Source organism: Rhineura floridana, chromosome 3, assembly GCF_030035675.1.
Source record: "Rhineura floridana isolate rRhiFlo1 chromosome 3, rRhiFlo1.hap2, whole genome shotgun sequence".
NCBI lineage: Eukaryota > Metazoa > Chordata > Lepidosauria > Squamata > Rhineuridae > Rhineura > Rhineura floridana.
In genome coordinates this window covers 210,822,804-210,846,051 of record NC_084482.1, presented here as the reverse complement: position 1 = coordinate 210,846,051, position 23,248 = coordinate 210,822,804, and the positions used below count along the sequence as shown (strand labels likewise).

At 47.5% G+C, this 23,248-nt stretch overlaps 1 protein-coding gene and 1 pseudogene across 2 annotated transcripts; both read right to left on the bottom strand.

Annotated features, from left to right (window-relative positions):
• Positions 1 to 2,261, bottom strand: part of LOC133381472 (zinc finger protein 420-like) — a 29,187-nt pseudogene extending 26,926 nt beyond the window's left edge.
• A 6,643-nt stretch (positions 2,262 to 8,904) lies between these two features.
• Positions 8,905 to 21,511, bottom strand: LOC133381417 (oocyte zinc finger protein XlCOF6-like). 2 transcript variants are annotated; one of them, XM_061620517.1, is made up of 5 exons: positions 21,271 to 21,511; positions 17,788 to 17,870; positions 17,130 to 17,256; positions 15,819 to 15,896; positions 8,905 to 12,407 (listed from the first exon to the last, which is right to left on the bottom strand). In XM_061620517.1, the coding sequence occupies exons 1-5, from the start codon at positions 21,338 to 21,340 to the stop codon at positions 10,600 to 10,602; spliced, it is 2,166 nt and encodes a 721-aa protein (XP_061476501.1). In that variant the 5' UTR covers positions 21,341 to 21,511; the 3' UTR covers positions 8,905 to 10,599. The 2 variants fall into 2 exon arrangements, with proteins under 2 accessions (XP_061476501.1, XP_061476502.1); XM_061620518.1 differs by lacking the exon at positions 21,271 to 21,511 and adding an exon at positions 18,429 to 18,480.
• Positions 21,512 to 23,248: the final 1,737 nt, after the last annotated feature.

Here is a 23,248-nt window from a genome sequence, read left to right as displayed (position 1 = left end):
CTTTGCTGCCTCCAATTAACCCAGCCACCTCGGTCCCCCTCCCATCTCTCCTCCAATCCGGCTTCTGCAAAGCCTCTCCTTCCTGCCCACCACGGAGTCTCTCCTTCAACTTGTCTCCCATTTCAGGCTGTGTTATTGAGCCCTTTTCATCATGTCTCATGCATATTTTTGTGTGCATCTCAATCTCTGAGCGATGAGAGACTTCCAGATGCTCCATCGCTTACCCAGGGTTTGGTTTCCCTGGAATGCAGGACAGCGGAGACTGTGGTGTCTTTAGGATATATGGTTTTATTTACACATTTGACAACCTGAGCGTAAGATGAATTGCTGATCTGCTAACTAAAATATGTAACTTGTCCCTTGGGTCCTCCTCCGTGCCTGAGGACTGGAAAGTGGCAAATGTAACGCCAATCTTCAAAAAGGGATCCAGAGGGGATCCCGGAAATTACAGGCCAGTTAGTCCCTGGAAAACTGGTAGAAAGTATAATTAAAGCTAGATTAACTAAGCACATAGAAGAACAACCCTTGCTGAAGCAGAGCCAGCATGGCTTCTGCAAGGGAAAGTCCTGTCTCAGTAACCTATTAGAATTCTTTGAGAGTGTCAACAAGCATATAGATAGGGGTGATCCAGTGGACACAGTGTACTTAGACTTTCAAAAAGCGTTTGACAAGGTACCTCACCAAAGTCTTCTGAGGAAGCTTAGCAGTCATGGAATAAGAGGAGAGGTCCTCTTGTGGATAAGGAATTGGTTAAGAAGCAGAAAGCAGAGAGTAGGAATCAACGGACAGTTCTCCCAATGGAGGGCTGTAGAAAGTGGAGTCCCTCAAGGATCGGTATTGGGACCTGTACTTTTCAACTTGTTCATTAATGACCTAGAATTAGGAGTGAGCAGTGAAGTGGCCAAGTTTGCTGACGACACTAAATTGTTCAGGGTTGTTAAAACAAAAAGGGATTGCGAAGAGCTCCAAAAAGACCTCTCCAAACTGAGTGAATGGGCGGAAAAATGGCAAATGCAATTCAATATGAACAAGTGTAAAATTATGCATATTGGAGCAAAAAATCTGAATTTCACATATATGCTCATGGGGTCTGAACTGGCAGTGACTGACCAGGAGAGAGACCTCGGGGTTGTAGTGGACAGCACGATGAAAATGTCAACCCAGTGTGCGGCAGCTGTGAAAAAGGCAAATTCCATGCTAGCGATAATTAGGAAAGGTATTGAAAATAAAACAGCCAATATCATAATGCCATTGTATAAATCTATGGTGCGGCCGCATTTGGAATACTGTGTACAGTTCTGGTCGCCTCATCTCAAAAAGGATATTATAGAGTTGGAAAAGGTTCAGAAGAGGGCAACCAGAATGATCAAGGGGATGGAGCGACTCGCTTACAAGGAAAGGTTGCAGCATTTGGGGCTTTTTAGTTTAGAGAAAAGGCGGGTCAGAGGAGACATGATAGAAGTGTATAAAATTATGCATGGCATTGAGAAAGTGGATAGAGAAAAGTTCTTCTCTCTCTCTCATAATACTAGAACTCGTGGACATTCAAAGAAGCTGAATGTTGGAAGATTCAGGACAGACAAAAGGAAGTACTTCTTTACTCAGCGCATAGTTAAACTATGGAATTTGCTCCCACAAGATGCAGTAATGGCCACCAGCTTGGACGGCTTTAAAAGAAGATTAGACAAATTCATGGAGGACAGGGCTATCAATGGCTACTAGCCATGATGGCTGTGCTCTGCCACCCTAGTCAGAGGCAGCATGCTTCTGAAAACCAGTTGCCGGAAGCCTCAGGAGGGGAGAGTGTTCTTGCACTCGGGTCCTGCTTGCGGGCTTCCCCCAGGCACCTGGTTGGCCACTGTGAGAACAGGATGCTGGACTAGATGGGCCACTGGCCTGATCCAGCAGGCTCTTCTTATGTTCTTATGAAGAGGATCTCGGCATTAACAGTCCAACAGATTTTGGTGCCCCATCAGGTTTCTAGACGAGTGTCCCCAAGCCATACCTTCCGGATAGAGCAGGCCTCCCTTTGTATCTTTCCAGCTTCACCTCTAACTCTACCACCCTGCCCGGAGACGGATGGCGCGGGTGGGACCTTCTCTATGCAAAGCGGGCTCCCCGCCCCTGAGCTCCGGCCAATTCCCCAAGTGAGGGGGGCCTTCCCTGCTTTTCCTCCAAGCCCCCCTCCTTTCCCCGCTGCACTGTCTGTGCATTCAGGAGGGGGGGAAACAAACCCCTTCTGGCCCCCCTCGTTGCACCTCTCTGCACACACCTCTCGGCGCGCTCCAGGCTCCGCCCCCTCTTTGCTCTTAATAGCGAATGGAGGACAAGGAGAGGCCCCTCTATCTCCCCCTGCCGGCAGAAACCTCGCAGCACACCCTCCCAGCCTTGCCTAGAGTTTGGCAGCCTTAACGAAGCGGCAGAGAAATCTCCCAGCCCCAAAGAGGCTTATCCAGAAGGGCCGATCCCACAGACGAGTCTGTCGTTCCCTTTTCTTCCTGGGTCAGGAGTGAAGAGTCCCCCTCCTCCCCTTCAATGTGCTCTTCCTTCCCTCCTCTAAACCGTCCTGCCTCTCTAGGAGCCAGAGCTCCGTTCCTTGACCCGTTGGAGGACTGAATGGCAGGAGCTCCTCCTCCCTCTTCCCTCTCTGCAAGCCCCTTCCCCTTCAAAAGCACGGAGCCCCACTGAAGTTTGCAGTATCGATTTACGGGGGGGGGGAGGCAGCAAAAACTCGACCCTGCCCCCCCCACCCGCTTCCAGCTCTCTGCCCTCCTTGCTAAGTTCCTCCTGCCTGGGATGATTGGACACGTCAGGACTGGGATTGGGTCAGGCTGGGTTTAGCACAGGGGGCCGCCTTCGCTGCCTGGGCTTCAGTGCAGTTGGCGGTGGTGTAACATTTTGCATCCACACCAGCCGTCCCATCTCCGAACTGTGCATCCAGCTGCCAGGCGTGTTCATTCACTGGCCCAACTCGGGTTGCAATTCGGTGAAGTCGTTTTGTATTTTCTACCTACGAGCCCAGGATACTGAGTCAGACTATCTGTCTATCTAGGTCAACATTCCCGACACTGACTGGCAGCGACTCTCCACATTTCAGAGAAGCTTCTCTCCCAGCCCTACCTGGAGATGCAGGGAGGGAGGATTGAACCCGGGACCTTATGCACGCAAAGCAGATGCACTACTACTGAGCTACGGCCGTTCCCAATCTCTTTTCAGTGTTTTGTGTCTGTCAGATACTGTTCAATGTTCTGATCAGAGCATTAAATTTTCAAGGGTGGTTTTAGCTGCCTTGTGTATCTAAATGGGCTCCTGCTAGGAGGAAGGGCGGGATATAAATCAAAGGCTTGTGAAAGAACTGGGCATGTTTAGCCTTGAGAGGAGAAGATTGAAGGGAGATAGTATGATAGTACTCTTGAAGTACTGAGAGCCAGTGTGGTGTAGTGGTTAAGGTGTTGGCCTATGACCTGGGGGACCAGGATTTGAATCCCCACACAGCCATGAAGCTCACTGGGTGACCTTGGGCCAGTCACTGCCTCTCAGCCTGAGAGGGAGGCAAGGGTGAACCCCCTCTGAATACCGCTTACCATGAAAACCCTGTTCGTAGGGTCGCCATAAGTTGGAATCGACTTGAAGGCAGTACATTTACATTGCAGTACTTCAAGTACTTGAAAGGTTGTCACACAGAGGAGGGCCAAGATCTCTTCTCGATCCCAGAGTGCAGGACATGGAATAATGGTCTCAAGTTGCAGGAAGGCAGATTTTGGCTGAACTTCAGGAAACACTTCCTAACTGTTAGAGTGGTATGACAATGGAACCGATGACCTAGGGAGGTGGTGGGCTCTCCAACACTGGACTGGAGGCATTCTAGAGGCAGCTGGGCAGCCACCTGTCAGGTATGCTTTAAACTGGATTCCTGCACTGACTTGATGGCCTTACTGGCCCCTTCTGACCAATGGTCTGACTCAGCATAAGACAGCTTTCTTTGTGGGGAAGGGCTGATACCAAATGTTCTAGGTTCGATCTCCCGGTAGGACTGGGAAGGATTCCCTGTCTGAAACACTGGAGAGCTGCTGCCAGTCAGTGTAGACAGCACTGAGCTAGATGGACCAATGGCCGGACTCGGTACACGGCAGCTGCCTAGGTTCCTCCAACCAAAGGGACTATGAACAGTTTGAGCCTTGATGCTTTAAACTCCCACAGTGGAAGACTTCAGTTCCCTCCCTTTCCCTCTCTGGTTGCTTTTGGTTGGAGGCTGGTTTTGCTGTCTAGGCCCAAATCCCCCATACAAAACGTCCTCCAGGTTGCAGCCAAAATCAACCATCAGCTCGACAGAAGGGTCGGCAGCCCTTCCCTCCCTAAACCCATTGCATTCAGAAACGTTGTGCTTCATTGATCTGCATGAAGACACACTGCGCTCCCCCCTACAAAAAAAAGCAAAGCATCCAGTGTAATCCTCACCCCATTCACCTGAGAGTAAGCACCATTCAATTCAATCAGACTTATGTTCTGAGTAGACATGGTTAGGATAGCCCTGTAAGTCAACCCAGAAGTTGGCAAGTGTGTGTGTCAGTCTATTTTAATCAGTCTATGGACACTGACTTAAAAGACAGCAACATTAGATTTGGCAGCCCCATTGAGGCCATCCTGGTTCCTTTCCAGGACTCTCCACCCCCCTCCCCTTTTGCCAAGTCAAAACTACAGCTTCTTATGGGGGGGGGCAAGGGAAGAATAGATAGGGTTGTATCCAACTAATTTCTACTCAGAGTAGACCCACTGAAGTTGATGAACATGACTAACTTCAGTTCATTCATTTCAATGGGTCTTCTCCTTAGAGAAGGACTGGCATTGGATGTTAACATAGCCATGTTTGCGCAGAGGGGATGCCCCCCCTTTGTCCCCCAAGATACAAAGCCTGATCTGTCTCCCTCCAGTCTCCCTTCGCTTGTGACCCTGGGATCCACCCCAGAAACCAGATTCCCTGGTTCCAGCAGTGGTAAATGGATGTTTGGTGACATACAAGTTATTTGCCCTTTGAGGACGTATCTCCTTGAAACAAGCAGAGGTGTTAATGTAATGAAAATATGCACAGTAAAAGACTGCCTGTTTTTTCTCAGAGGAAGGAAAGGTATTTCCATATTCACAAAGGAGGAGAATCCATCCTTCCATCCAAGAGAGCAGATCCCAAAAGAATTTTGTCAAGTCACCTTCACACCTCCACTCCACCCACTCCCATCTCTTGGTTCACACTGGATCCAATGGGATCTCAAACCCATTTAAAGCAAAGTTATGATCAGGTTCAGTAGCAAGATTTGCTCCAAGGAACCTCTTTCAATCTTCACACCCGAGCTCCCTCTGCTGGTCGCAGCATCAACAGGGGGATGAGGGTCCTATTGCCTGATTGTTCCAAGGGGATGGCTTACCCCTTGCAAGGCAAAACTTGCTGTCCTGACTTGGCAATGTCTCCCGGCTACGAAAAAGTTACCAGGCCCCCCTTTTCCTCTCTCTCTCCCTCTCCCCATTCCGTATCACGAATCTGTGTAGTTGTTCTGGGTAGATGTGTTTGTGTGTTATGTGTCTTCAAGTCGATTACGACTTACGGTGACCCTATGAATAAGTTCCAGTAGCATTTATTATAAATCACCCTGTTTAGAGCTTGTAAGTTCAGGTCTGTGGCTTCCTTTATGGAATCAATCCATCTCGTTTGGTCTTCCTCTTTTTCTACTCCCTTCTCTTTTTCCCAGCATTATTGTCTTTTCTAGTGAATCCTGTCTTCTCATGATGTGTCCAAAGTATGATAGCCTCAGTTTCATCATTTTGGTTTCTAGTGATAGTTCTGGTTCAGTGTGATCTAACACCCAATTATTTGTCTTTTTCGCGGTCCATGGTACCTCCTCCAAACCACATTTCAAATGAGTTTATTTTTCTCATCCACTTTTTTCACGGTCCAACTTTCACATCCCCCTCTAGGATGCACACCTTAACGTGGTGAGGGGGTTTGAGAGTGTCAAAGAAGCTGAGAGCAATGCCGTCAGGAGTCTAGACCAAGAGGCTAGACTCCTAGCAGGGGCACCCATGGCGGAATGGTCAAAGCTGAGACACCACACTAAGATGCCTCCAAACTCAGAGGAAGGCAATGGCAAACCACCTCTGAATACCTCTTACCATGAAAACCCTATGAACAAAGTGCAACACGAGATAGTGCTGGAAGATGAGACCCCCCAGGTCAGAAGGCACTCACCGAGCTACTGGGGAAGAACAAAGGACAAGTACGAGTAGCGCTGTGACTAATCACGCAGCTGGGTCAAAGCCAAAAGGAAGCCCAGAGGCTGATGCGCACAGATGCGAAAGGAGAGTCCGGAGTTGTACGACATACACATGGAATGTGAGAAGCATGAACCAGGGAAAGAAAATGAATTCCCCTGTTTATTATTCAACATCCCTACTCACGGTTTAAGATTAGGTGTCTAAATATACAAATAAATTGCTGCCTGCAGATCACCCCTTTTTTTCTCTGAGGGATGTAGCTCCATGTTCTCTGTTTCATGTTCCATGTAAAAAAATGACACTTTTAGTGCAATTTTCTGGATGAAATTCTTTCATTAGGGTGTAGGAGAGTGAAAGAGGACGCTCATTAGGGCTGGGGCTCATTTATATCCAGCAAGATCTAATTTCTCTTACATATGTATGTTGGGGTCGTACCTGTGGGGTGAACACACATTTAGATACAGGCATATCATTTATTTATTCATTTATTCCATTAATATACTGCCCCATAGCCGAAGCACTCATTGCTGTTTACAATTAAAAACATTAAAAACAAATACACAAAATTAAAAACACATTTTTAAAAAGCCATTTAAAAACACATGCTAAAATGCCTGGGAGAAGAGGAAAGTCTTGACCTGGCGCCAAAAAGATAACAGTGATGGCGCCAGGTGCACCTCGTCAGGAAAATCATTCCACAATTTGGGGGCCACCACTGAGAAGGCCCTCTCCCTTCTTGCCAGCCTCCCAGCTTCCCTCAGAGTAGGCACCCGGAGGAGGGCCTTTGATCTTGAATGTAGTATATGGGTGGGTTCGTATCGGGAGAGGCGTTCCATCAGGTATTGTGGTCTCAAGTCATGTAAGGCTTTATAGGTCAAAACCAGCACCTTGAATCGAGCTTGGAAACATACAGGCAGCCAGTGCAAGTGGGCCAGAATCGGTTTTAAATGTTTAGACCGTCTGGTCCCTGTTACCAATCTGGCCGCTGCATTTTGCACAAGCTGCAGTTTCCAAACCATCTTCAAAGGCAGCCCCATGTAGAGTGCACTGCAGTAATCTAACTTGGAGGTTACCAGAGCATGGACAACTGAAGCAAGGTTAGGGGCGTAGCTGGGCCACCAACCGAAGTTGATAGAAGGCACTCCATGCCACCGAGGCTACCTGAGTCTCAAGTGACAGAGATGGTTCTAGGAGAACCCCCAAGCTACGAACCTGCTCCTTCAGGGGGAGTGCAACCCCATCTAGGACAGGTTGGACATCCACCATCCGGTCAGAAGAACCACCCACTAGCAGCATCTCAGTCTTGTCTGGATTGAAACACAGTTTATTAGTCCTCATCCAGTCCATTGTCGCAGCCAGGCACCGGTTCAGCACATTGACAGCCTCACCTGAAGAAGAGGAAAAGGAGAAATAGAGCTGCGTGTCATCAGCATACTGACAGCAACGCACTCCAAAACTCCGGATGACCGCACCCAATGGTTCCATGTAGATGTTGAACAGCATGGGGGACAGAACTGACCCCTGTGGAACCCCATAGTGGAGAGTCCAGGGTGCCGAGCAATGTTCCCCAAGCACCACCTTCTGGAGCCGACCCGCCAAGTAGGAGTGGAACCACCGCCATGCAGTCCCTCCCACTCCCAAATCAGCTAGTCTTCCCAGAAGGATACCATGGTCGATGAGAGATCAAGGAGAATCAACAGAGTCACACTCCCCCTGTCTCTCTCCCGACAGAGGTCATCATAGAGGGTGACCAAGGCTGTTTCTGTGCCAAAACCAGGCCTGAAACCCGACTGAAATGGATCCAGATAATCTGTCTCATCCAAGAGTGTCTGGAGCTGGCCTTCCACCACTTGTTCAAGGACCTTGTACAGGAATGGAACATTTGCCACCAGCCTATAATTATTAAGATTTTCTGGGTCCAGGGAGGGTCTCTTCAGGAGTGGTCTCACTACCGCCTCTTTCAGGCAGCCAGGGACCACCCCCTCTCGCAGAGAGGCATTAATCACCTCCCTGGCCCAGCCGGCTGTTCCATCCCTGCTAGCTTTTATTAGCCAAGAAGGGCAAGGATCCAGCACAGAAGTGGTTGCATGAACCTGTCCAAGCACCTTGTCAACGTCCTCAAGCTGTACCAACTGAAACTCATCCAAGAAATCGGGACAAGGTTGTGCTCTGGATACCTCGCTTGATTCACCTGCTATAACACTGGAGTCTAAGTCCTGGCAGATGCTAAAGATTTTATCCTGGAAGTGCCTAGCAAATTCATTACAGCAGACCTCTGATGGTTCTACCATGTCTCTGGGGCCAGTGTCTAATAACACATAATCCACAAAAAAATCAAAGGAAAATCAAAATCACATTATACATAAAATCCGTTAGGATACCATGATTACATGGGGAAATAGTGAAGAAAACTATATATTTTAGATAGGTATTTAACAAAATTTGTATACTGCTGAACTGTAAATAAATCCTATTTGTAAAGTGGTTTACAGAGAATATAAAATATACATTACAACTGTCAATAAAAATCAACATGTAAAAAGAAGTTTAAAATGAATAAAATCAGCAGTCAAAAGTTTACTAAATAAACTATATGAAAGCACCTACTAAAGTGGCCATTATTTTTTTAATTTCCATTTATTAATCACTTCCCATAAAATATCTCAAAACACTTAACAATGAAAACAAAAACCATTACATGCATCAAAACAATTAAAAACATTTTAAAAACCGATGCGAATACAGACTGGGATAAAGGTCTCCACTAAAAAGGTTTGTTGAAAAAGCTCGGTCTTCAATAGGCCACAAAAGAAAGTGGAGAAAGTGCCTGCCTGATAGATAAACTGAGGGAATTCCAAAGGGTAGGTGCCACCACGTTAAAGACCACGTTCCTATGCCATACAGAATGGACCTCCTCCTGAGATAGTACATGGAAGAGTCCATTATTGGTTGGGTATAGAAGAGGTGAGATGATCTTTTCGGAATCTTGCTCCTAAGGTGTATAGGGCTTTAATCTTTGTAAACCGCAAGATTAAATTAACTACAAACCCAACATTGCTAAATTCTACACTGGCCCACCTGAATTCATCCAGTCCTCTAGTTTAAAGATTTAAAGTAAGGCTCACACTGAAGGTCTTTTCACATTCCATGCATTTGAATGGAGTTCTGTGATTTCTAGTAAAGCTACTGCTTACACTAAGGGCACAAGCCTACAAGGATTCACACCAGGCTGAGGGGTATTAGGATATGGCAGATCTCCAGCTGATCTGGCTGGATCCCAGCTCAGCCAGGCTATGACGGTATGAGTCCCTCATCCTGGCTCAGCCATGGCTAACCTGTCCAAAACCAGATCAACCGGGGCACAGCTGGTTCGACTGAGACAGCTGTAAATTAAGCCAGCCCAAGTCCCTCAAAAAGGGGCATTCCTGCGGTGTGTTGGATCTGGACTAAGGGGGAGGATACTTATGCTTTATCCTACACACATTCAGCTCGCTCCTGTGAGCCTCAATCCCAGCATAAGTTAAGCTGGGAAAAAGTCATCTAAGTAAAAACACACAATATTTTGCTCCTTTTCTTTCCATTGGGTTCTTCCAGCTGAGCAGGCATTCTCTCCTCCAAAGGGCTCCTGAATGGAGTTAGGATCTGGCGTACTTGAAGCCAGTGTAACTTCAGCCTAGCTTATCCTCGATGTAGGATTGTTCTGCCTAGCTCTTTCAACACTTAGTGCATTTAAATTGTTCCCCAGTTGTATGGATTCTTTGTTGTAAATGAAGGCTACTGCTCTGGCTTAGGCTCCTACCACGCTCCATGCATTTAAATGTTTTCTCTCCAGGGCACATTCCGTGACGCACAGTAAGATGATCATTCTGATGGAAGCTTTTTATTGTAAAATAAGGCTATTGCTCTGGCTGAAGCTCTTTCCGCACACGATGCATTTAAATGGTTTCTACCCTGTGCGTGTTTGTTGATGTAGAATAAAGCTCACTGCTCACACTGAAACTCTTTCCTCACTTAATGCATTTAAAATGGATCCTCTCCATGTGGGATGATGTACGGCAAGATGACATCTCCGGCTGAAGCTCTTTCAACACTCGCTACATTCAAATGGTTTCTCCCGTGTGCGTGTTCATTGATGTAGATTAAAGCTCACTGCTTACACTGAAGCTCTCTCCACACTCTGTGCATTTAAATGGTTTTTCCCCTGTGTGGGTTCTTTGATGTACAGCAAGTTGACCTGTCCAGCTGAAGCTCTTTCCACATTCCATGCACTTGAATGGTTTCTCCCATCCATGTTCACTGATGTACAGTAAGGTGACTACTCACGCTCAAGCTCTTTCAGCACTCCATACAATGAAATGGTTTCTCCCCTGGGTGGGTTCTTAGATATACAGTAAGTTTACAGCTCTGGCTGACACTCTTTTCATACTCCATAAAGGTAAAGGGTTTCTCCCCTGGGTGTGTCTGTTGATGTTTAGTAATGGTTTCCCTATCTCTGAAGTGTTTTCCACACTCCATGGGTTTCTCCCCAATGTGGCTTCTTTGATGTTTAGCAAGGCTACTGCTGCAACGGAACCTCATTCCACACTCCATGCATTTAAATGGTTTCTCCCCCGTGTGGGTTCTTTTATGTACAGTAAGTTTATAGCTCTGCCTGAACCTCTTTCCACATGTTATACATTTAAATGGCTTCTCCCCTGTGTGGGTTCGTTGATGTACAGTAAGTTTACCACCATGCCTGAAGCTCTTTCCACACTCCATGCATGTAAATGGTTTCTCCCCTGTGTGGGTTCTTTGATGTACAGTAAGATGACCTGTCCGGCTGAAGCTCTTTCCACATTCCATGCACTTGAATGGTTTCTCTCCTGTGTGGGTTCTTTGGTGTACAGTAAGATGACCTCTCTGGCTGAAGCTCTTTTCACACTTGCTACATTTAAATGGTTTCTCCCCTGTGTGGATTCGTTGATGTACAGTAAGTTTACTGCTCTCCCTGAAGCTCTTTCCACAAACTATGCATTTAAATGGTTTCTCCCCTGTGTGGGTCCGTTGATGTACAATAAGTATAGTGCTCTGGGTGAAGCTCTTTCCACATTCCATGCACTTAAATGGTTTCTCACCTGTGTGGGTTCTTTGATGTACAGTAAGTATACTGCTCTGGCTGAAACTCTTTCCACACTCCATGCACTTAAATGGGTTCTCCCCTGTGTGTGTTTGTTGATGTACAATAAGCTCTGTACTCACAATGAAGCTCTTTCCACACTCCATGCACTTAAATGGTTTCTCTCCTGTGTGGGTTCTTTGATGTACAGTAAGGTTACCAGTCTGCCTGAAGCTCTTTCCACATTCCATACATTTAAATGGTTTCTCACCTGTGTGGGTTCGTTGATGTATAGTAAGTGCACTGCTTTTCCTGAACCTTTTTCCACACTCAAGGCATTTAAATGGCTTCTCCCCTGTGTGTATTTGTTGATGTGTAGTAAGGTTTCCCCTATGTCTGAAGCGCTTTCCACACTCCATACATTTAAGTGGTTTCTCCCGTGTGTGGCTTCTTTGATGGTTAGTAAGATTACTGCTACAACTGAAGGTTTTTCCACACTCCATACAGTTAAATGGTTTTTCCCCTGTATGTGTTCGTTGATGTATAATAAGCTGACTACTCACGCTGAAGCTCTTTCCACACTCCATACACTTAAATGATTTCTCCCCAATGTGTGTTTGCTGATGTACAAGAAGCTGACTGCTCACAATGAAGCTCTTTCCACACTCCATGCAAGCAAATGGTTTCTCTCCTTTGTGGCTTCTTTGATGTTTAGTAAGGTTACTGGTGCAACTGAAGGTCTTTCCACATTCCATGCACTTAAATGCTTTCTCCCTGATGTGTGTTTGTTGATGTACAATAAGCTTCGTACTCACAATGAACTTCTTTCCACAATCCATGCACTTAAATGGTTTCTCCCTTGTGTGGGTTCTTCGATGCAGAATCTGGGAAGTAGTGGATTTCTTCCTCCCATTCTTTGATTGGCTTGTTTGAGACTTTTTTGGTCCCCCATGAATTCCAAACTCCTCTTTTTGTGCTTCACACTTGCCTATTACCAATGACATCATCTGTGGTTCTGTATAATTCTCATTCTTCTGCCCATCATCTCCTGAGGGGGAGGAGGGAGGGAAAAAACAAAGGATCTCATCAGAGATCAACCCCAATTAGCTGCTTCTCAGATTTTTACATCTCCATAACTCTCCCTCTTTCTCCTTGTATGCACAGCTGAAATGAAGGTTCCCTGAATATCCTACAGTCTCATAGAACAGCATTAATTCCTTCCTGCTCCGCATACCACTTGATGTCACTAGGCATCAGATGTGTCTAGTTTTTTCTCCTACTGCAATGCAACTGCGGTATACATTTCTACAACAATATGCCATAAGCAACGGGGTGAGGGGGAAGAGAAGGGCAGCAAGACTGCAGAAGAGGCAAACTCGGCGGTGCTCACTGCTCATTTGTTCCTATGAATTTGATGGCAGGCAAAAGTGGTGGTCATATAGAAATATAGAAACACAGTGAGAAGCCTGATGCTTAATTGGACCACTGGACCCTCTCTAGCTCAGTACTGTCTACACTGGCTGGCAGCTGCTCTGCAGGGTTTCAGATAAGGACCCTTCGAAGATCCACCTGAAAAATCCAGGGATCAAATGTAGGAACCTCTTAATGGAACTCCTGTCCTCTATCACTGAGCGAAGGCAAGGATGACCCAAGACCAATGTTGCATGTGGGGTGTGTATTCCACTGGCAACTTTTGAATTTAGTGACAGGTATTGCATCATCATTTTGTTCCCAGTACAATCTTTCCCAAGTTATTTTTATAATCCACACTTGCTGATCTCTCCGCTATATCAGGGCCCCTTGGAACTGGAGCTTGTCCTTCCAGCCAAGAGATGAAATCCAGTTCTGAAATTTCTTTCCAAGAAACAGACAAACCGGTGAGTTCTGAACCCAAATACCCAGGCATTTCATGTTCACCCATTGCTATGGCCCCCTCCCAAAAGCAAAGGAAGGCAAGTTCTTAGATCTCCTGATGATAAATAGGACAAGGTATGTGGATCCAATTGGCACTTGTGAACAGGCAACTACTCGTACAGCTCCATTTAGTGGCACTAAAGAATCCAATCCAGCTACTGTAATTAGGGGATGTTCTCAGGAGATGGAAACTTCAAACTGGAGCCCACCTCTCCTCTTTATAAGAACAGCCCTGCTGGATCAGATCAAAAGCCCATCTAGTCCAGCATCCTCACAGTGCCTGAGTAGAAGCACTCCCTTGGACGGGAGGACATAAAGGCACCAGCCCTCTCCAGCTGCTCGTCCTGACTCCAGAGGTAGCAAATAGCCAAAAGGTGTTTGCAATAAAGAAATCAAGGAAGCATCCAACAGAGAAAATGCTGTAGTAATGGGTGACTTCAACTACCCTCACCTAGACAAGGTATGTCTGTGTCTTCCACTCACAACAATGAAGTAAAATCTCTAGAGACCCTAAATGACTGAGTCCTAGAACGGTTGGTCCTGGAACCAACCAGAGGGATGGTGACTCTGGACTTAATCTGAAGTGATGCCCAGGAGATGTAAATGTTGTCAAAACAATTGGAAGCAGTGACCATAGTGCTACTACATTAAACATTCCTGTAAATGGCTTATTGCCTAGAAAATCCAACAGGGCCACATTTGACTTCAAAAGAGGGAACTTCCCAAAAATGAGGGGACTGGTAAAAAGGAAGTTGAAAGGCAAAGTCAAGAGGATTAAGTAACTCCAAAATGTTTGGGGGTTATTTAAAATCATAATATCAAAAGTTCAACTGGAGTGTGTACTGCAGATCAGGAAAGGTACCACCAGGGCAAAGAGGATGCCAGCGTGGCTAACAAGCAGAGTCAAAGAAGCTATTAGAGGCAAGAAGGCATCCTTCAAAAAGTGGAACTCTTGTCCGAATGAGGAGAATAAAAAGGAACACAAACCCTGGCAAAAGAAATGCTAGCAGACAATATGAGATGATTAAGAAGAATATGAGGAAGATATTGCTAAAAACATAAAGACCAACAAGAAAAATCTGTCTAGGGAGGCTTTGGACCTTTGGATGACAAGAAGTAAAAGATATGTGAAAGGAGGATAACAAGACAGTAGAAATGCTGAAGGAATTATTTCCCAATGTCTTCACAGCAGAAGATATAGGGCAGGTCCCTGTGCCTTAACCACTTTCGTAGGAAGGAAGTCTCAGGAACTGAGGCAAAAAATGGTTACGAGACATGATATTCCAGGTTTTATTGACAAAATAACAATGGAGAAATTGCCAGATCCAGATGGCATCCCCCCAGAAATTTTCAAAGAACTCAAATGTGAAATTGCTGATCTGTTAACAAAAACCAGTAACTTCTCCTTAAGATTAGCCTACATGCCTGAGGACTGGAAAATAACCAATGTGACACCAATGTTTAAAAAGGGATCCAGAGGGAACTGTGGAAATAGCAGGCCGGTTAGCTTAACATCTTTCCTGGGAAAACTGGTGGAAAGTAATTTTTTAAAGATAAAATTACCAAGCGTAGAGAAGAACAAGGCTTGTTGTACTTTCTGCAAGGGAAAATCCTGCCTCACGTCTTTGAAACAAGCATGTGGATCTAGTGGACATAGCGTACTTCAACTGTAAAAGAGCTTTTGACAAAGTCCCTCAATAAAGACTCCTGAATATCTTAGAAGTCATGAAATAAAAGGAATGGTCCTCTTGTAGATCAGCAAAAGCAGCCTTTGAAGCAGCCTCCCCGCCCCCTTTAAACACTGCTCTTTCAAAGGAGGGGCTGCTTCAAAGAGGACTCTGCACCTTTAAGATACCGTATATTCCGGCGTATAAGACGACTGGGCGTATAAGACGACCCCCAACTTTTCCAGTTAAAATATAGAGTTTGCCCAAGTTCTCCCCAGGAGCCTTTTGTGGCTTCTCCCTCCTGTATCTGGCCGTTTCGAGTCAATTTCATCTCAGGCTCTGCTGAGGCTTCCCTCCTCACAGCAGTAACTCCGTTTGGAGTCAATTTCATCTCAGGCTCTGCCATAACTTCTTGAGCCTCGCTGCGTTGCCTTCCTCGCAGCGACGGTCTCTCTGGACGGCGGCTGCGACTGCTTCCACTCCCGCTGCAGCTTTTTTTTTTACTTAACTTTCCCGCTCTTTTTCAGCACCCGGCGTATAAAACGACCCCCGACTTTTGAAAAGATTTTCCTGGGTTAAAAAGTCATCTTATACGCCGGAATATACGGTAGTCACTGTGCTCCCAATGGGGCAACTCTTGCATTCAGGCCCTGATTGTGCACTTCTCATAGGCATCTGCTTGGCCACTGTGAGGACTGGATGCTCCACTTGAGGGGACACTGGCCTGATCCCACAGGTTTTTCTTACATTCTTGCAGGCACCTATGATGTCCTCAGGAGAACTCTCATCCTGACGGTTTAATCCACCATCATTGCTTTCACACAGGAACTGAAAAATCCCAGACCCAAAAGGGCCCCACAAGACAGCTAAGCATCTACCTGCTGATGTCTCCTCTTCTTTGGGATCCTGGATCACTGGATCTTCTCCTTCTTCCCAACAAGAATAGAGGTATGACCCTTTCAAGGAAATGGATGAGACTAGTTACTTTTGACCCCCAAATATTCGGCCACTCCAAGCAGAGCTATTTAAAGGTAAAAAGAGGTATAATTTTGATTGTGTATCTCCTGCACCCCATGAATAGGACAGGACCCTGTGGACCCAGCCGGATCAGTCTGCCACTTGCAAACATGCATTCACTGGACATAAAACATAGCTTGAAAAGCCTGTTGGGGATGACACTGCAGAACTTCCCAAAGGCAGCTGTTTTGTTTAGGGCTGTTTCATTTTATCCCACCGAAAGCCAAAATCACCCTGGGAGCTGTCCCTCTTCCTGCCCCAATTAACTAGCCAGGGGTGCCCTTCAAATGGGCAATTCTGGGGAAATCTTTTCCTGGCAATTAAGACAGAAGCCACTGCAAAATATTTACGCAGGCAGAAATGATCCCATCAACACCATCAGTTTTTTGGTGTCTTGGCATAAAAAATATATATAGGGTCCCTTCACAGCCACATCCCTTTCTCAGATACAACCATCACAGAATCATAGAATAGTAGAGTTGGAAGGGGCCTATAAGGCCATCAAGTCCAACCCTCAGCTCAATGCAGGAATCCAATTCAAAGCATTCCCGACAGATGGCCATCCAGCTGTAATCTTCTAAGATTATAAAATAATCTGGCCAGGCTTGAATGCTTTTCTCTGCTTTTCCATCACCATTTAAAGGTGCTGTCTCACCGTCAAGAGATTCTGCTTGAATTTCTGAATTCATTGTGTACATATTTATCTCCTGCTGGTACCAAACTGCTTGATGATGCAGATGGGATGTTGTCATCAGGATTCACTGTCTCTTCTTTTGCAACTACAGAATTCTCACTGAATGACAATTTCCAATAGTAGGAAGCACAGATTGGGTTGCACGGAATGATAAAAAAAGCCCCTGGAATGTAGGAAACTGCATTATAGCAGGTCAGAGTCTTTCCCCATCTAGTCCAGCCTTGTCTACTGCAACTAATACAGGATCTCCAGGATCTCAGGCAGACAAAGATCTTTCTCACCACCTTTTACCTCTTCTTTCCCCCACTCCCCACTGGAGATGCCAGCTATTGAACCAAGAATCTTCTGCATGCAAAAAAGGTGCTCTTCCACTCACCAATTTCCAAAACACCATCCCTGCATTGCAGGATTCAATGGCAGTAATACTAAATGCATACCTTCCACACTGATCAGGCAAAAAACCAAAGAGTGCCCTTACCCAGTGAGGCCACCATCTTGTAATTCTCCTCCATGACTTCCCTATGCAGGGCTCTCTGGTCAGGATCCAGCAGAGCCCACTCCTCCTCGGAGAAATACACAGCCACCTCCTCAAAGGTCAAGGGAGCCTGGAAAGAGAAGAAGAGGAAAATGTAATCTCTCCAACATGCACCGTTCTCCCAGTCTGAAAGGGGACAGGGTCACAGGGTAGTTGCATGAGGGCTTTTGTTGACTTATCAGCCCGTAGAACTAGATCACTTTGAGATCTTGCAGTGAAGGCTGCCAGCTTGGAGGGCTTTAAAAGATTAGGCAACTTCATGGAGGATGAGACTATCAAGGGCTACTAGCCACGATGGCTATGTTCTGCCTCCATGAGGTATGCCTATGAATACCAGTTGCTGGGAATCACAAGCGGGGACAGCGCTGTTGTACTCTGGTCCTGCTTGCTCATGGCCTTCCCGTACGCATCTGGTCGGCCACTGTGAGAACAGGATGCTGGACGAGATGGGTCTCTGGCCTGGTTCAGCTTCCGGGCTCTTCTTAGGTAGCGTTAAAGGTAGTGACAAAAAGGCAGATTCTTCCAGAGCTCCTTCCCACTCAACAAAGAAAGAGACACCGGGGTCTCCTCTCTCTCTTTACCCCAGAGATCCTTCCCTTACCTGAAGTGGCTGCCCAGCACCTCTTTCCACACTGCCCCAAGGAAGACACGATCCGGACGGTGCGTCGGAAGCCATTGCGCTGCCTGTAGGGAAAATGGAGGAGAAGGAGGAATAAACTAGGCCACCTCTGGGACTCTCACAGATTTTGCCACAATGGGGAACAGCTCTCAAGAGCCTGCAGGGGAGTGACAGGGGGTGGGAGGAATGTTCTCCTTGATACAAATGTGGAGATGAGGGGTGTAAATATTATAAGAGGCCCAACGCTTGTGGGGAGAGGTAAAGGCTCTAAACAAATAAACGGCACGTCTCTTTCCTCGGCTGTTTCCTTTCATGCTCAGTTTGCTTCTGGATGCCTGACCTACAAAAGGCCTTAATATTTAGGTGGTAGGTCTCCCTTAGTTTCTTTTATCTTCCATGGCTGGGGTGGATAGGGGATCTCGCCTCCTCTGCCACCTCCAGTCAACCCACCCATCTTGCCCCCCCCCAAAAAATATCTCATCTCCACTCTGGAGCTTTTCCTTCCTGCCCACCAGAGTCTGTCCTTCAACTTGTCTCCCATTTCAGGCTGTTATTGGGCCCTTTTCATCATGTCTCATGCATATTTTTGTGCACATCTGTCTTACAGGTGCGCCTTTGCTTACCCAGGATTTGGTTTCCGTGGAATCCAAGTCACCGGAGACCTGCTTGCCCCAGTGGCGGCACTAGGGTTGGTGTCACCTGGTGCGGTAACTCCTTGGCGAGCCCCCAAATGTGCTGATGTGTGCGCACGCGTGCACATGCACTCGCACAAGGCCAGCCACCCATGCCCCTGGGAGGGCGCACACCGGAGGAGCACCCAGCCGGAGAAGCAGGCCTGGGAATGCCGGCACACCTCCCTCGCCCCGCCGATGCTGCTCCCGGTCTCGCCCGCCCGCCTGCCTGCCTCTGAGGCTGCGGGTGTCACCCCCCTCATGGTGTCACCCGGGTGCGGTCCACACTCCCCGCACCCCGCTAGTGACACCACTGGCTTGCCCATCAGGTTTCTAGAGGAGTCCCTCAAAGCCATAGCTTTGGGATTGAGCAGACAGCAGGCCTCTCTTTGTATCTTTCCAGCTTCACCTCATACTAACTCTACCACTTCTTAGCTCTAGGATGAGGGGGCCTCCACCCAGGGGAGGGGGGGACAAGGATCTCTCTGCTGAAAGTGTTCCTATGGCAACAAATCAGAGGCTGGAAAGAGTACCCCAAGACATTATCCATCCCAACCCGACAATCCTATAACAGTAATTAAAAACTTAACTCTTGTGCATATCCCTGACAGTTTTGCTTTGTACGTATTGCAAGGTAGGAGTGGATGAGGTCAATGGCTCCATCTTGGAGCTCCTTGGAGATGGGGAAGGCCTGACCCTTTCTGTCGGAAATATGAGGAGAGGAATACTGAGCAACATTCAGTCTGCTCCAGCATTTGACTACTTTGAACACATCTACTTTAAAAACAGCAGCGCAAACGGCTTGTATCATCTATTTGTATAATCTGAGTTAACCTTTGGATCAAGTGTGGGGAAACTCTTACTGAATGGCAACTCTCAGCAGCCCAGCAAACATGGCCAATAGCCAGAGATCATGGGAGCTGTAGTTCAGCATCATCTGGAGGGCTAGTTTCCTTAAGCCTCTTTAGATGTTGTGGTCTACAACTCCCATCATCCCTGGCCATTGGCCATGCTGGCTGGTGCTGATGGGAGTTGCAGTCCAGCAACAACTGGAGGGCACCAAGTTCCAGAATGGGGTTCAGAGTTGAGCAGGGAATGTACGTGGTGCAAAGTTTAACAGCATTCTTGCCTACCTTATAGGGTTGTCATTTGGCTGATTAAGATAAGAGGTGTATTTACGTATATCTTTAGCACCATTTTTAATTATGTTTTAACATTTTCCCCAGGCCTTCCTCTAAGGAGCTAACAGTGGGAAACACAATTTGACACACACACCCCTTTGTCTTCACAACAACACTGCCACTGGGCCGAGGTCATCTGGTATAAAATGGTAAGTAATTCTAATAAAACGAGACACACACACACTTGCAGAGACGTCCACTATGTCCAGAATTTAGAGTGGGAGATAAAGTTATCCACCTTTAACTTCACAACAATCCAGTGAGGCAAGTTGCGCTTAAAAATAGTCACTAGCCCAAGGTGACCCAGGGAGCTCTGCAGCTGAGTACAGAGGTTTGATTCTGGGTCTCCCTGGTAGAGATGGGAATACCTGGAAAAAATACCAGGGAAAAACACTATTTTTCTAATTTTTTTCTCCCGGAGCTTTCACATGTCTACTCCTGGTTCAAGTGCAGTACTGTACTCGGCACTCTCCTCCAGGGCTCTTTGTGTATATATGTGCATTTGTGTACAGACAAAACTTCTGACTTTTAAATGGCTACAATGTAGCCCACTGTAAGCGTTGCATCCTTCGCTCCACCCACTTTTGCCCCTGGCCCCACACACCACCAGAAAGTGGCCCCTGGAAGGCTCCTCCTGAAGGAAAGTGGTCCTCAGGCTGGAATGTGACCCTCAGGTTTCCCACACCTGCACTACTCACAACATTACACCCAGGAGTTCATCCAGGCCCCCCTCACAGGGTTGTTGTGAGCACTGTCCACTAGGCACTACACTTTGCACTCTGTAGCACCCGGAGGCCCTCCCGCCAATGTGGGTGTCCCCAGGCAAGGGGCAAAGCCGGATAGGAGGGAGGCGGGCAGAGGAAGACCCTCAGCACCCTCTGCTGGGTCAATCCTGCCAGGGAAGCTCAGATCCACGGGGTGGGGGTGGGGCTTTGACCTTCCCCTCCAACAGACTCCCATGGGGAGGTCTGGAGAAGGCCCTTAACCCCCCCCCCAGGTCTAGCTGAGTGTGTGTGTGTAGATTTATTTATTTATTTTCTCCATCCTCTGCCTTGAGACTTTTTAGAAGGCCAGGAAGAGCCGGGTCCGTTTCAGTGCCCCCTCCCCGTTGTCCTCTTTCCTTCAAGTCCAAGGCCCAAAAGCATCAGAATAACCCCCCTTTCTCCCCAAAGTGCCCCCCATAAGGCTCTTTCCTCTCCTTCAAGGCAGCCGCACGTGATCAGCCCATTATCTGTGGATTGCAAGAGAGGAACTGAGAAGGAGGGAAATCCATTCCCCCGAAACACATTCTGGGGCCCCAAACCTTCCCCCAAGCTCTCCCCTTTGCCAAGAATCTCACAAGGCCTAGGCTCCTTCCCAATCTCTCCCTGCTCCTACTCCTCAATTTAGTTTCTCCTTCCTTTCTCGGAATCCAAAACGTCACATAGCCGCATCCTTCCCCCAGGACGCCCCCATACAACTGCTTTCTCTGCACCAGGGGGCCCTTCGCCCGCCCCCCCGGGGCTGCAGAACCCTTGAAATGGGGGCTGGCTAGCCTGATCTCTTCAAAAGAAGGACCCTGCAGTGGAGTCCCTGGAGCCCTTGGAGCCCTTTACAGCAGGGATCACCCTCACCCGCTCGCCTATGGAAGGAGGGAGGGAACCTGGGAAGCCCCTTCTGCGGAAGCGGACCATTGGGGTCCATGTAGCTCAGTGCTGTCGACACTGACAGGCAGCGGCTCTCCAGGGATCCGGCAGGGAGCGTCTCCTAGCACGCGAAGCAGCTCCGTCCCCTTCCCCAAGTGGGGGGTCCCTTCCCTCCTATTTCCCCAACGCTCCCTTGTCCTTCCCCGTTTTCTCCTTTCCTCCCTGCATTGTCTGCGGATTCCGGGGGGGGGAGAAAGCACATCCCTTCTCGCCCCCCCTTGTTGCACCTCTCTGTCCTCGGCGCACTCCAGGCTCCGCCCCCTCCTTCCTCTTAATGGCGAATGGAGGCCAAGGAGAGGCCCCACTATCGCCACCTGCCGGCAGAAAGCTTTAGCACATCCTCGCAGCCTTGCCTATAGCTTGGCAGCCGGAACAAAGCGAGAAATCTCCACCCCCAGCCCCAAAGACGCCGTATCCGGACTGGCCAATCCCACAGGCGAGGCTGTCACCCCGTTCTCTTCCTGAATGAAGAGCCCCCCCCTCCTCTTCCATGTGCTCTCCCACCTTTCCTCTGAAACATCCTGCCCCTCTAGGAGGCAGAACTCGGTTCCTTGACCGGTTGGAGGTCTGACTGCCCATTCACTCCCTACTCCCTCCCGCCAAGGCCCTGCCCGTCTCCCCCTGCACAGCCTCAAGGGCCTTTCTGGGGCCTTTGCCGAGGGCTTCAAAAGCACTGAGCCCCACTGAAGTTTTCAGCACCGATTTGCGGGGGGGGGGTAGAGGCAGGTGAGCTTTTGCAGCAACACTAACAAAATGCCTTTTGGCTGTGACTGCTCCCCCCTCCCAGCCTAGCAGCACTATTTTCCATACTTGCATATCTTTGTCCCTGCCAAGGCCTGCCTCCAACAATTTCTTTTCAGCTTGTTCATTAATGGCGCAGGCCATAGAGCCACTGTCAAACAGCCCGAGGAATGCCAGCTCCCCAGCAACTTTTACAGGAATATAAAACGAACACCCTCATTTAGCTAAAGTTTCTGTCTTAATTTCCAATCAGAGAATGTTTGTTGTTTCAGTGGTATGCTCCAAGCGACTGTGGTCTATGCTTAACATATGCTTAATGACATCACCAGGACCCTGCCCATGTGACATCACTATGGCCCCATCCCCTGACATCACTAGGGCCTTGCCCCTGAAATCTCAGGGTTTGGGATGCTTCTGACCTGGAAAACCTAGCGCAGGCTGTTTGGTTATGATACTAAACTGTAAGCCTGGATAGCCTGTAGAACTGTTTTTTTTAAAAAATTTAATGTGTTTTTAAATTTGTATATTTGTTTTTAATGTTGTAAACCACCCAGAGAGCTTTGGCTATGGGGCGGTATACAAATGTAATAAATAAATAAATAGAACTTTGCACCCTCCCTTGGCTTCTCTTCCTCTGCATGTTTGATATTGGGCCCTGATTCCTGTCGGACATGTTCTGTTCAAATAATTTTGTGAAAGGGCCGGGAAACCTATGAAATGTTTGAAGTGACATCTTTTTAAAAAACCAAAATAAATGTGATGCTGTTACTCTTTGCGTTGCAGTTCGGTGTAAAGAAAGCTCCTAGTGTGATTGCTACTCTGAAATCCTTTGCTTTTGAAAAAATGGCCACAGAATTGTTAATCGCTTTTTGCTAATTGAAAGGAACTGCGTAGTCCTGAATCCCTAAAAGTATTCTGCCTTCCTCCCCACTTGTAACTGTATTTAGAGGCATTCTGCCTCTGACAGACACTAGAAGGATGCACTGTTAACAACCTCACAACTCAGATTACTCACTCCTCTCCTGAAAATTGTGCATGTCTGAAGTTGCCTTCTAGTGAATCAGATCACGGATATATCTAGTCCAGAAATATTTACCCTGACAAGCGGTTCTTACTCCCTTCCTGCTATGAGTACCAGATGAAAGTGAGGACCATAATTTCACCG